The 14,115-nt window shown below is 43.0% G+C and overlaps 1 protein-coding gene across 5 annotated transcripts; it reads right to left on the bottom strand.

Moving 5' to 3' along the window:
* Window positions 1-34: 34 nt before the first annotated feature.
* inf2 (inverted formin 2) lies at window positions 35-13,849 on the bottom strand. Of its 5 annotated transcripts, none has more exons than XM_049595817.1 (23): window positions 13,587-13,842; window positions 10,006-10,407; window positions 9,290-9,405; window positions 8,918-9,077; window positions 8,126-8,159; window positions 7,726-7,867; window positions 7,105-7,237; window positions 6,318-6,896; window positions 5,751-5,896; window positions 5,572-5,633; window positions 5,381-5,483; window positions 5,175-5,260; window positions 4,959-5,059; window positions 4,789-4,859; window positions 4,594-4,701; window positions 4,432-4,502; window positions 4,206-4,326; window positions 3,936-4,100; window positions 3,264-3,366; window positions 2,983-3,135; window positions 1,638-2,450; window positions 1,298-1,351; window positions 35-584 (listed from the first exon to the last, which is right to left on the bottom strand). In XM_049595817.1, the coding sequence occupies exons 2-22, from the start codon at window positions 10,400-10,402 to the stop codon at window positions 1,299-1,301; spliced, it is 3,717 nt and encodes a 1,238-aa protein (XP_049451774.1). In that variant the 5' UTR covers window positions 10,403-10,407; window positions 13,587-13,842; the 3' UTR covers window positions 35-584; window position 1,298. The 5 variants fall into 5 exon arrangements, with proteins under 5 accessions (XP_049451774.1, XP_049451775.1, XP_049451776.1 ...); XM_049595818.1 differs by lacking the exon at window positions 13,587-13,842 and adding an exon at window positions 12,141-12,295; XM_049595819.1 differs by lacking the exon at window positions 1,298-1,351.
* Between the last annotated feature and the right edge of the window lie 266 nt (window positions 13,850-14,115).

Here is a 14,115-nt window from a genome sequence, read left to right as displayed (position 1 = left end):
CTGTGTGACATGGCTGATTAAATACACACAGCTGAACAGTCAATTCACTTTTATTAAAATATATCTAACATTAAAAGTTACAATCAATTATGTAATGTCCTTATATTTCCTGTTAGGGTTCATTTGGATAATATATAAAGAAATTAATACATGACATTCAAGCAGTTTTTTGATGAGTTAAATTAAATATCTTGCACCAACAACACTGCATCTTTCCTTCTGTAGGTGCTGTAAGGTAAATAGAGCTTATGGCAAAACACATTCACTGCATATTACAACAATTATACAAAACATACAAAGCACATTCAACTTTTTTTTGGGAACAGTTTTTGGAATCCAACCACTCATATACACAAAAACTTCATTTACATAAAGTGACTGTGGGCATCCATGCTGTGAAGATCCCAGCCTTAGATGTGTTTATTCTTCTGGAACAAATCACTGCAAAAGGAAGACTTCTGCATCCTCTCCAAGGAGTCAGTGCTCATGTGGGCTCTCAAAATAAAACAAGTCCTTCCAGTTCACAACTTTTGTGTTAAATTAACATGTCCTTCTTCCTCTCGATTTCCTTTTTCTGGAGTCACCTACGGAAACAGAGACTAAAATGAATGAAGGGAATCAAGATATATCTCAATAGAAATACTTTAATACCTTTAAAATTATTATATTTACAGTGGGTTAAGAATTTATTCACGATTGTCTTACAAACATGACTTTAAAATCTTAAGTTTTTTTTAACTGTTAAACATTTTTAATGCATCACATACAGCATCTTTCATCAGCACAGTTTACAGGAAGCACACAAGACTGCATTAGTAGATTAAAAACAGTCCTGGTTGTAGATTGGGGGGGGGGGTGGACAAGAAAATATGGAAGGAGAGACATAAAAGTGAAGGCTTTTATGAAATAAATCAAGTCCACGATGACTTCACAATGACTCCACAAACTGAAAGGCTGTTTGAGAATGCAAAGCTGTGATATTACATCACTGAACCACTCATTAAAAAAGGATTAACTGCTGCACATGGTGTTACTTTTAGGGTTAGTTTTCCCCAGGTCGAATGGACATTAGAATCACCTCAACACACATAAGTTAAGATTTGGGCCTGATGATAACTTGATTGGAAAAGTGTTAAAGAGTGCAAGTGTTAAAAGCCGGACAACAGAGACAAATGAAATCCAGATTCCAGTTAGACTGACAAATGACGTGTTATTTGGGACAAAGCTTCGACGGTGATTGAGCTAATTAGGATGATGCTCCTGCTTACAGTTTTGCCATCCCATCGATTTGACCTACCTCACTGCAACACACAGCCCTTTTTATGTTTACTGTGTCCTTTCCCACTGTTACCTTGTGTTTCAGAGAGTCAGAACGGAAAACAGAGCATTCAAACAAAATTGTCCATAGATTCAAATCCATTCAATATTAAATCTGCAAATCAAATGCTGCACACTGCATCCTGCATGCTGTCATGCTAATAATAAAAATACTTATGAACATACATTAAAATAGCCCATACATAAAATATAAAATGTTAAATGCAATAAAAACAAAGCAAATAAAGATCTCCCTTTAAGACAAGTCACAAGACTAGCATTCCAAGCATGTGCTTTATTTAAGTTGGAGAAAAGATTACCTTGGTTACTCTTCTTTTTGCTTCTTTTAAAGAGGCTGTGTTTCTTTGGTTCGGGCTTAAGGGATGGAGGCACTGCTTCAGACACTGATGGCAGATCATCTGATTCCAGTCCATCTGGAACGTCGCACCCCTTGCTGCCCTCCCTGACTGTGGTCACGTACGTTTTTACAATAATGCATTTCCGCTCTTGTCCTGCAGTCTCTGCTAAATGGCTTTTTTTATTGCTAGTTTCACCTTTCCCTTCTCCCGTTGTATTGCTTTCACTACTCTGTGTCACATTGTCTGTATTAGGTAAAGGGCATTCTTTGATCTGGACATTCACACTAATGTCCGCTGGCTCCACAGGTGTCACCCCCTCAGATGCCAGGCTGGGAGTACACTCTGACACAGCCTCTAGCAGGTCGGTATCTGAGAGGGAAGATGGGCTGAAGACGCTAGTCTCGGTGGAATCCACTGAAAAGCCATTTGTGGAGAGACATGGCTGATGTTCTGCTTCAACATGAGGCTGAGGTTGTGTCAAATCTAGCGGCAGCACTGCTGGTTTCTGTGGGTGTTGCCCCTCTGGCAGTGACGTAGGTCTTTCCAGGGGTGTCTGGATGGTCATGGCTGGTTCTCCTGTGGGGGCTTTGGGAGGAGGTGCAGCTGGTCCGTCTTGCACCGAACTCTGAGGAGCTGGCAGAGTCTCTTCTGATGGACTGATGAAGCCGTTCATTTCGCCTGTGCTGGCCTGGTGACCCTCTTTCTGGGGTTTGGTGGGAGCGGATATGGTGGCTAATTCTGCGGCTCCTTCGTCTACAGGCTTGACACTTGATTCTGAGGGGGAGAAGTAGGTAGTATTGATGGTTAGTGTACACACATTAAAAGGAATACTTCACCAGCAAAATGACCATTTGTATATCAATTACACACCCATGTTTCTCGCATGCTGCAGTAAATGGAAAAATGGAGAAAATTCTTGATGAATTTAAGTCATAGAGGCCCACATTCGACAACAGCAACACTATATTCACACTGTGTTCTTCACAACACAGCATGAGTAACTGATATACAAATGGTCATCTGCGGGGTGAAGTATTCCTGTAAGGCCATTATCATAATTGAAATGGGGTGATGTTTCACAGTAAGCAAAGCTGCAAGAAAACAAATCGCTCTCCATGCAAACAAATGCTAATGAAGCTCTACCAAGCAACTAAGCACAGGAGCTGGCTTAGCAAGGTGGCAGCGGTGTTTAAGCACAAATAAAATAGCCTAGAGAAATCAGCAAGGCTGTGTTGTGCCTCGCAGTTAAGCAGCTCAGGAGCGGAGCTAGGAACTGCGGATGGAGGCCACAGTCTCTTGTCCTTACCAGATGGGCAGGTATCCCTATGCTTTTCACTAGAAGGGAGGCTTTCCGAATCGCACCTTGGCCTGGTCTTTCTTAGGCTGAAACCTTTCCTGATATCCGCCAGGAGGTGGTCGATGATGCAGCCGTCGTTCTGTGGCACAAAGCCTTTCTTGACTGTTAAGAGATTTAAAAAAAAAAAAAAATAAGAAAAAAGAGATCTTGTAACACATGCTATTCAAATGGCATCTCAGTTAGGAATTTCTAGTTCACAGGGAAAGAAAGCAGGGCTGTTCTCGACTTACTAATTTTTCCATTCTCTCCCTTCTGTCTCTTGGACTCCTCTTCTGCCAGCTGCTTCTTCCTCTTCTCAGCCTTGGCAGCCTGCTCTCTTCTGGTTTTGTTTTCCTGCATCATGAAAGTAAGGATGTCACTCACTGCCAAGTACAAAATGTACGTAGCAATTTGTCTTTGTATCATTTGTGCAGAGACATAAATATTCCAGTTTCACCACGGTAAAATGATACTGATGTTCTAAAGAAAACTCTTCCCATTGACCCAAGTGGAAGACTTAACCATGCAGTGTATATACACACACACACACACACACACACACACACACACACACACACACACACACACACACACACACACACACCAGTACACAGTGTATTCACTAACTTACACAATATAAACCTACAGTGTAAAAAAGACTACAAACATATATCACAGTCATATCATGACTAAGGGCATTGACACACCATGCTGACGTTTTCCTGTTTCAATGACACAGACTACAGCCGCCTGCTGGTATGCAGTTTTCTTGGCTGTAGTCTTTGCGATGTGTCTGAACTTGACTTTTTAGCAAAGACACTGGCGATGTGAGGTGACGCAACAGTTGGCCTTCATTGTCACTAACTATTTGAAGTTGGCATGGTGTGTCTGGGCCTTAACACCCACACAATATCCTCCCTGACCTTGAGCGCCCTGATGAAAAGTTCTCGGAAAGTCCTGATGGTTCCGAAGAGGTCCTCAAGCGACAGCTGATTGGAGTCTTCACATAAGTAGACAGCCAGCTCGTTCTTCTTCTTCTCAATCGCAGTAAACCTTTCACTTAATGCCTGACATGCCTTCAGATTTTCCTGCAGCAGAGAAACATAAAGACACTTGGATCCAGCTTCCAAAAAACAGTACAAGTTATCCCAGTTTGTCGCCATTTGTAGGCAAAGCAGAGTGTATCATCTTACCTCAAGAACTTTTGCGTATTGCTCCTTCACCTCTTCGACAGAGTTGGAAACCTTTTTGGCCGTGTCATTCAGTCGTTTCAGTAAGGCACTGGCTTCTGACTGAACAGAGTCCAGATTAACTCTGAGGACAGAGTGTAAATCATTTTCTTATAAGTGTGCCACTTAGGACCAATTAAAAAAAAAAAGGAAGAATATGAGCTGAAGTATTTGTGAAAGGTTCGTATACCCTGCTGCTTTTTGACAGACTTCTATATCATCTGGCAGCGCCAACAGCTCCGGGTGGTTCGCCTCTGCTTCCTTTGCAAAACAAGCCAAGCAGTGGGTAATTAAACACATTCATAACTGAGAGAAAACAAAAGTTATGGCAGCTGTGAGCCACTTTGTGTACCTCCAGGATGTGATGAAGCAGCGTGATGCGGCTCTTGTTGGCCTTAGTCTCCGTAAGCTTGAGCAGAGAGCTGATCTTGAACCCCTCGGCGTTCCCTGTGTGACTTCCCTGGAAGTAGACCGATGATTAAAAATTCAAGCTCTGTCTAAATGTCAGCTTAAAGTAAAATATACATGAGACAGAAGAGGTGCTTACATAGTTGAGAAAATTCCCTACGTCAAGGATGAGCCTGCAGAAACTGGGCATGAGCGTGCTCGTTCTGAGAGCTGAGAGATTCATTACATGGCATTAATTTGATGATTATCTTGAGAAACGATGACAACTGCATGCATGCGTATACAGCTGAAGGCCTATGGTTTACTCACACTGGCAGGCCTCCTCCACTAGCTTGACTTTAGGTTTGAGCATTTCCAACACTGATGAAGTCTCCTCACACAACAACATGCACTCAATCCTCAACTGATAACTGGGGGAAAACAGGCCAGAAGGCAAAGTAACTAAAGAGCCAAGTATGAGAATCACAGCACTCACATAATTAACAGTTAAAACCAGAACTGAAGTACAAAAAAAAAAAAAGTCACCATGGCACAGTGAGAAGGGAGGTGTAGAAGCGGTCAACATTTGCCAACTTGTCTTTTTCTCCTTGGAAGGACTTCAAATTTTCTATCTACATGAAAGTACAAGACAGTGAGTCATACTTGCCATTAAAAAAATTGGACTCCTAATAACAGATACGTGTGCAAACATGTCTCTACGTAAAAATGGAGAACTGCTCAGGAGTACAAACCTCATGCTTCTCTGGTAGGAGCTTAAGGAGCTGTTTTAGCACCTCAACATCAAATTTACTACGGTCCCCATTCTGAATCATGGCTACAAACTCCTCATTTTTGCTGGACAGAGAAAATTTAAAATACTGAGGTGAAAAATGGACCAAACTATATTCCAAAGCCATCATCAAAATAATGAACAACATCTTACCATTTGAATTGCTTTAGGAATATGTTCAAATTCAAGTTTTTCTTTGGATCAATGAATGTAATCTGTACAAAAAAAGAGAAGTTAAAGAGGCATATTGATTTTTCAGCTTTGATAATCAGGTGTGTTTGTTCAGAGTGCTGCAGCTCTGAGGAGCGGCGTCGTGTGTTGACCAAGCACACCTCTTTAGGCTCCTTCTTGACAGGAGCAGCTGCCCCCTTGTCTTTGTGCTCGGTCACCGGGAGACAGAACAGCTGCTCGATACTGCTGTAGTCCGGCTCCCGAGGAGGAGGCTCTTTCTGAACTGAGGCCCACATGGAGTGACCATCTGTGTGTGTGCAGGAAGAGAGGAACCTGTCATGAGCTCATGTGGCTCCATTTTGTATCAACATCCTACCATGGCCAAAATACAGGGTAATCCTCTGCAACACCCACATTAAATAACAGCCAAGGTTGGAATAATGGTTCTGTTAATATCAATGTTCTGTCCCCATCAACTATTCCTTGCACAGATGCCTTCTCTCTCATCTATTTGAACATAAAATAATGGCCTGAAGGGGTATATAATATCTTGATGGATGAAGGCAAAACTTTCTAAACAAAAACAAGAAGAAAAATGATTTAGCTTATTCAAAAGTGGCTTGACACTTTTGAAATTAGATTCAGCCAGAGTTTGCTGCCTCATGACACAAGTGACAGATTGCAGTTGAAATAATTTGAGCCTTCACAAGAATGCTGTATCCACTCACCAGTAACTGTGCGGAGTTTTTGCCAGTTGAGCTTTTTCATCCTCAGGGTGGGGCATCGGTGTGCTTTTACAGGTGCAGCACACCCCAGGGCCTGGCTACTCTGAGCCACTATCATGCCTGGGGGAGGTGGAGGTGGAGGTGGCATGCCAGGTAAGGGAGGTGGTGGCGGTGGTCCGCCACCCATCCCTGGTAGGGGTGGCGGAGGGGGTGGGGGAGGAATGCCTGGACCGCCGGGTAGTGGCGGTGGAGGTGGTGGTGGTGGTATTCCAGGCAAGGGAGGTGGTGGTGGAGGTCCACCAAACCCTCCAGGTAGCGGTGGAGGAGGAGGTGGTGGGGGTGGAGGTGGGCACTGCTTAGAAGTCATACTAGGGGGTAGAGGAGGAGGTGGGGGTGGAGGTGGAACAGAGGCACACAGTGGCTTCTGAGAGGACGTTATGTCTTTGTCCTGATGATCCAAATCAGTCTGCACGGCCTTATCCACTTTCACAAGCTGTCCGTCAACTTCATGATGACCTTCATAGCTCTTGCGTTTGGAGAACATCAGCCGCTGCATGATCCTCTCATTGGACTCCATCTGAGCTGAAGCACAAACCCAGACAAACGCACATATGAACTACAAAAAAACAAAAGTTTTCAGCGACCCTGTCAACAGCTTCCTCTATGATCTGCTTTCCCGGATAATCACTCCCCTTCACACATGAATCACAGAGAAGGCCATTAACTAGCCATTAGCCTCTCCAGAGAGTCTACCTAAAGTGAATGTATTGCTGCTTCAGTGCTGACTCACAGTCCTGGGCCAGCAGTATGGCTCTGTTAGTGATGGACTCCAGAGCCAGCCAGATATCAGAGCGGCCCGGCCCCAGCATCAACAGCGTCTGCAGGATGGACAGCAGCTGGAGAGAGGCTGGAGAGCTGCTCACCTGCACATGCAAAAGCATAAACAAAGAGGGCTCGTCATGCTAATTCCTAAGTCTAATAATGTGTACCAGCACCGCAAAAAAGAAATCAAAGACTAACGACTAACGAAACGTCAATTCATTCATTCATTCATTTTCTTGACTTCTTAATAGAGTGCTGCAGGAATGCCGTTTTTTCTTTCATGATTACTGAAGCGTAAATGCAATCACCAGGAGTAAAAGCTTCTGTTAGGCTAGCTACACTATGGTTGCATGACTTTATCGTTACCACCACCATGAGGTTGTAAAACCGTGTTCGGCCTGATGAGGTTTTGTAGATTCATTTAGCCACTTGTTAGCAACCACCTTTTGTTAAGACGCCTAAAGGCTTCAAAATTGACGAGTGGGGGTTCTTACTGACGTGCTTTATGTTGTAGAACAAAGCATGGAAGTCTCTTGAGCTTGTGTTAACCACAGACCCTATTTCAGGCTTCTAGACAGTCAGCTCTCACCTTGTTAAAGAGTGTAGTGAAAACCTCCAGGTGATCACTCATGTCAATGCCGCCATAGATCCGCAGCAGCTCCTCCTCATCTTCAGCCATAGCCTCTTCAAAAGCCTCACACTGAATAATCAAGTCTCCATCCTCCTGTTCCCTGCACACACCGCACACATCACTGGTGGGGACACTTCATAACATTTAAATGCCATTTTCAATTTTCAAAAAAGCAAAGACAAGGGCCTCCAATTACTGTCATTAATGGACGCAAATTGCAAATGTTCTTTTCTAAAAGCACCATTTTCCTTCCAATTATTACGGACTTTAAAATGACCTCTAAAACTGGAACTCAATTTGTTGCGTAAAATCTGCTTCAGAGACAAAATCAAATGTGAACAACAGAAGGAGGGCTCACCTTAACTTTGGCAGAATATCAAGCAACTGCAGCCCTGCAAGACAACAATAAAGCACAGCAGAGTATCACAGCACTTAATTATACCTTTCTTAAGAAAGTTTATCTCCAAAATGTGTCACACATGTCTCCACAGTGGCATATAATAGTTTTTGGGGAATCTGGCAGGGAGTCACAGGTGAGCAATCACACAAGAGGAGTGGCCAAACAAATGGCTGATTGGTCCAAGGTGGTGGATGGCATTTTAAAGAATTTAGGAGTTTATATAGGTGGAAATATGACATATTTGTCAAAGTGCTTAACCCTGATGCCTCATACAAAAAGCCAGAGTCCAAGTTTAATCTTGTTTTTGTCCAGTGTATGCTCGGACAGACTCTACAGGACATAAAAAAGAATAATCCACTACAGAAAACAGATGGATTAATAGTGAGATACATTAAAATGATGTTATCAAAATCACATAAGGTCAGTGTGATTTAAACTTTAATGATATTTTCTGCACACACATTTTTGGTGTAAAATGCATGAACACACAATGCTTTATACATTTGAGGTTTGTGTAGTTCTCAGGCGTTTTGTCAAAGTGAGAATGAGGCCATTCGACCTATTCTTAGACAGACCCAGTGACAGAGATATTTGTAATTGAGCTCCCACTGATGGCCCGCTTTCCCATCTGCAGTCACTTTCAGCACAGAGGGGACACGCTGTTGCAGTCTACCGCAGTTTGACCTTACTCATGATGAGACTCTAGACTCCTGATGAATCGCTAGAACAGCAGCCGAACGGAGAACCTACCAATAAACTGCTTTCTCATCTTATCTCTCTGCCTGAGGTCATCCGTCCCAAAGATCAGGGCGTTGATGACACTGAGAAGTGTGACCATGTAAGGGACGTTATCTGTGGCATGCAGCTCGTTCATGATCACGCTGAAGCGATACTGTTGCATCTTCACGCCCTGAGGGGAAAAATCAAAGTCAGTGTAAGTCATCAACTTCATGAGGAAGACTCCACAGGAGTGCAATGCTTGTACATGCAACTCACCACTAGAGGGCATTGTTAAAGGGTTTATCAGATGATCAGAGTGGTGATGTAAGATCATGTGAGGTAAATCCCACAACTAAACTTTTCCAAAAGACAGTATTTCTTTCCATATGTTCATCTACTTGCCTTATAGTGATCCAAGGCATCCAGTGCCAGGGAATGACCATCTGCAGAGAACACACTAAGGGCAGCAAGTAGCTCAAACACCTGCTTCTTCACCATGGTGTTGGAAGTGTCCAAAGCTGCGAAGCATAATGATCACACACATCAATTCAGGTTGAGTGCTCAGACTTTCCATTAATTTCTCTTAAAGCAAAATCCCCTGTCTCTTCTCTTTCCCCCGTGTGTGTAGACCCAAGCAGGATGCTTTGTTTCACTGCCTTTTGGGAAGCTCAACTTGAACTTTGCCCTCTGAAGATGCCACACTGTACTCAAGATAAACATGTGTTTGGGTCACAACTCACTGTGACGCTACATTTTTAGGGATGCGTCCCAAAGCAACCCTTAATGACTCATCTCTGTACATAAAGCTGCGTACATGACTGGAAAATTCAGCTCTGCACAGTGAGTCACGGAGGGTTATGACCAATTTCACAAAACATTACAAATGTTACATAATAAGTAAAAAACTCAGGTTGTTAAACATGGTTTTCTTTTGATTTATCTAACTGATTTTAATATCTTGACCAAATAGTTTGCATACTTAAAATATTTTCTGAAGTATCTGAAATGCTTTTTTAATGTGTGAGGCTACATACATGCACTGTCACACATGCACACTATGCGGAGAAATGAGTGCAGCGGATGTGATGATTTTTCACAAAATGAAAATAATAATCAACCTTGGGAAAGCTTCCGGATGTATCCTTCGTTCTCTATAATGAAGTGGATCCCTGCAGAGGAGTTCATGACCGCTCGCACGCAGCTGACACAGGTGAGCTGCAGAAGGGCATCTGCAATGCGAGAGCATCCCCGCCCTGAGAGCCGGTCCAGGGCCTCCAGGAGGAGATCCAGTCCGCTCAGCTCCAGGAACTGGACCATCCATGTCTGGTCGCTGCCCTCCAGACGACGCTTCAGCCCCGAGTAGTTGACCACGGTGGGAACTTGCAGCAGTCTGATGCACAGCTCTGGGTCAGCACTCTCCAGGTTGGCCTCCTGCTGGGAATCTGAGTCCTGTGAGGAGCCCAGGCGATCCCTAACTGCAGCCCACTTCTTCTTCCCATCTGACTTCCCTGACATGATGGCTGTGGGGGACAGAAGGGAAACAAGTTCACAGTTTGTGTGCGCAGTTGACAAGAGACAATTTTCAGCTATTGTTTTTTCAGAGAAAATTTTCAGCTAGTTTTCGACAGCAGATGGCGTCTGTTTGCACCGATAGCCATTGATTTTGTCAAGTACACATTGTTGCCATTGCTATCGAGACAAGAGGAAACAGGCCAAAACAAGGCCTTATCAGAAAGAACAGCAGAATAGGAAATGATAGCTCTGCACTTTTGTGGATGAGCAAAAGATATGTCAGCAATCCACTCACCACCAGCTCTGCCAAACATTCCTATTTAATCCTGCTTGAAAGAAGGGAGACTCGTTGTCAGCTCGTCAAAACTCTCTACAAAGCCTGGCTCAAAGCCTGGTGTGGACAGCAAGAGCCACAGTTTACTACATAAATAAATGTATTTTCGAGCTCATGGCTGGGATATAAACACTGAAAAATGTGCACAAGGTACACTTGTGAAAAGCTAGTACACAGAAACAACTGTGCAGGAGGAACATTCCTCAACATCATACAGGCAACTGACATTGACATGAATACACACATTGATCCCACAAGTGCCCTTTTCTGGCATAACCTCAGAGGAAAATCCTCTCTTTTTTACCATCCTGTCTCACCCCTGAGCTTCTAAAAACTCTGCACTGAAATGCATTTTACTAGTGTAAACACGTTCCCACATTCTAATAAAATCAACAGGATAAGGACTCAGACCAAAAAAGGGGAAATCTTTCTCCAGGGGTCTAAAAATACGTTCTCTCTGTGTGCTGGAGCTATAATATTAGGTGGTTCAGAATAAAAGAACAAGCATGTGTGGGTCCTCTGTGTCCTGTTGTTGATTTCACACTTGGCAAACATAAGATATACAGAAGAGACACTGAGTGATGAACATGAACAAACACAAAGCTCTGTAAAAAGATCGTTCACAGAGCCAGTCTGGAAGGAATTATAGCTTTCACAGGTTCTTTATTTTACCATCTAGACAATAGAAGGCCCTACTCTTGCTTTTTTTCTGCCTCATTTTAGGTTCTACATGTTGGGAGCTCTGTTAACTAAACGCAGTAAAATCCAATTTTGTATTTCTCTCTTTTCAAAAGGTAATTCACCGACGTAATGACTTGTGAAAAATCCAACAAATTGGATTTCTTTTCACTCAGCGGAGTCAAGGTGAAATGAGGCTTTATTTTTTTCTCACATATTCTGGCAAGGCATTTGTCAGCTCTGACTGCAGCATTTTAGTCCCACTGCCAGTGTGAGAGTGTTACCGTGGCAGCGAGCAGGCAGACAATGGTGTTTTACAAAAGGCTTTCTCAGTACTCTTCAAAGAGCTGTGTTCATTAGCCACAAAATGGATGGAATGATCCCTGCCTCCCTTTCAGACTGACAGGAGTCATGCCCAGGAAACCAGTTAAACACTTTCTGATTTGGGAGGACATTTGGCACTCATGTTCAGTGTAAGTGAGGAACAAAAGTTGCAAGTTGACGCTTGTAATCTGGAGAATTTTCACACAGTCATGGATGCTTGTGAAGATATTACAGTTTCATTGAGATCCATTAAAAGTTCTATTTTACTGTTTCACATCCTGCAAAGCTGGTATTATGACTAAAGACACTTCTGAGGAAATGCCTTGTGTATAAACGTGACTCCCCAGTATGGCGCAGGAACTTTTCATGAGGAAGGAAAGGACTTTCCCAGTACAGGAAACTTACCTCGAGATAAACACGCGGGTGTGACAACTCATGTTCCTCTCTCACATTTTCAGTTTCGTTCCTAAGGATGATGATTTGATCCCATAAAGAGGGATATTCTGTTCTTGTGCAAACGTCTGTGTTGTATGTAAAGTGGCGTCAAAGAACGACTGCAATGGAAAAACATCTGCACATTCTTTCGGGCACTCCTCAAATATAAGCAACTTTCCTTTCTCCGACCTTGTCTGCCAGGTCTCCCACATGTACCGCTAATAGCAGGCTGAATCACTGCAAACAGGACAAACCCACTCATCTGTCCTCTGGTTAAACCGCCCACGCAGCAGCCCACTGCCACTGTACAGCATCAACACTTCTGAATGCGCAGAAACATCTCCACTGAATTATTTCCTCTGAGACATATGCAAAGCTTGCTTGCATGATTAATTGGGTTTTTTTTATGGAAATGCTCTGTGCAAGTCAGCAATAATAAATGAGTCAATAAACTGTAATAGATTTAGAGGAAATTAGTTAAATCTCATGGACCAGTTCACACATTTGTCTCTCTTCTTATTCTGCATGTAACACTGTAACACCACATATTATTTGGAGATAAAGGATGGGGATTATAAAATATTAGATTCTACCTTTTGAGCACTGAAATGATGACAGCGAATCTCATGTTACAACATATGTTTACACATAGCACACATGCTACTTGGTGATTGCACAATCATAGATGATTATTTAAGTTTCATCAGTGCCATACAGTCTTTTACAGTAGGATCATTATTACAACATAAAACATCTGGTAGTCATTTATTTGATATCCTACCCTCCTCTGTTCCACACTGCTATTTAAGGGAGTAACCAACATGCCTGTAAAGTCTACAAAATGTTTCTTTTAGTTGCAGTGTCCCTTGTTCCCACTTGTCTGGAGATTTCTTCAGCAATAGTCAGACTGATTTCACATCTGCACATTATCAGAAAAACACTGACAGTGACAGCCCATGTGGTGCAACACATAGCCTTACAACAGAAATCCTCAGTTCAAGTTGATTTTGGCAACACAGTTTGTTTTCCCTCACCGCCGCCTTCCTCCTTTTTCTGTCCGAGGCAAGGAGCTGTAGAGGGAACAACCGATTACCACCTCCGGGATGTATCGACAAGACTGTGATGCCAGAACGCAATTGCCAGTTTGCGAATCTGCATTACGCATTTGCATTTGGCCCATTGTGATGAAAAACAGGAGCTGACATAGCGACATTAACGGTGTAACATCATTACTTTGCGTTTCGATTTTTCCCCACATACCAGGGGACATAACGGGACTAGTCACCTTAACGTTACTATAGCGAGTAAAAGATACCAGAAAAATAAGATAATAACGCGTTACTTCAGCTACTACACATGTCACATCTTAATGCCCTGTTGCATCGTTATAGATCACCTATGAGTGTGACACCTTACCTGGTTTTATTCCATAGATATGAAGACACTTGAAGAACCGCCTCCTCTGGTGCTTCAGATGGAAGGGCACTCTGCAGTCATCCGGACTACCTTTTGTTCTGGCAAAACATGAAACATAGACTCCTGAATATTTCGGCACTCAATGGCAGGTCAGACCCTGTGTGGTATGCTGATGGCACTGCGTTCAGATCGCTACGGCCCCTGAGCTTTCACTCACTTGTGAGAGACTGACAGTGTCAATACCATGGTGAAGACAACAACATTACTGAACTAAGACATCCGGTCAAAACTTTCACAATAAAACCCATTACGGGTATGCCGCAGGTTTACCTGCTGATGCAGTTCCAATGTAGGATCAAGAAACGATATAGCCTTCAGAGTTTTTATCTAAAGAAGACTGTGATTAGCCAACTGCTGAACACAGAAGACTAGAAAGATTGTGGTTACGATACCCCCCCCCCCCCCCAAAAAAAACTTGATGTAGCTACCATTAGTTAGCTTCGACACTATAATCTAGCTAGGCTAGGCT

This window comes from Epinephelus fuscoguttatus, linkage group LG14, assembly GCF_011397635.1.
Source record: "Epinephelus fuscoguttatus linkage group LG14, E.fuscoguttatus.final_Chr_v1".
In the NCBI taxonomy this organism is placed as follows: domain Eukaryota; kingdom Metazoa; phylum Chordata; class Actinopteri; order Perciformes; family Serranidae; genus Epinephelus; species Epinephelus fuscoguttatus.
Note: the sequence above shows the minus strand (reverse complement) of the source record. Positions and strands in the feature narration are given on the sequence as shown.

Excerpts from the sequence above, each read along its gene's own strand:
- inf2 (XM_049595817.1), bottom strand. The coding sequence starts at position 10,402 with ATGTCAGGGAAGTCAGATGGGAAGAAGAAGTGGGCTGCAGTTAGGGAT. Across the intron at positions 4,702-4,788 it reads TAGGGAATTTTCTCAACTAT|GGAAGTCACACAGGGAACGC; the intron begins GTAAGCACCTCT and ends GTCTACTTCCAG. Across the intron at positions 1,352-1,637 it reads CAAAAAGAAGAGTAACCAAG|GTAACAGTGGGAAAGGACAC; the intron begins GTAATCTTTTCT and ends CTGAAACACAAG.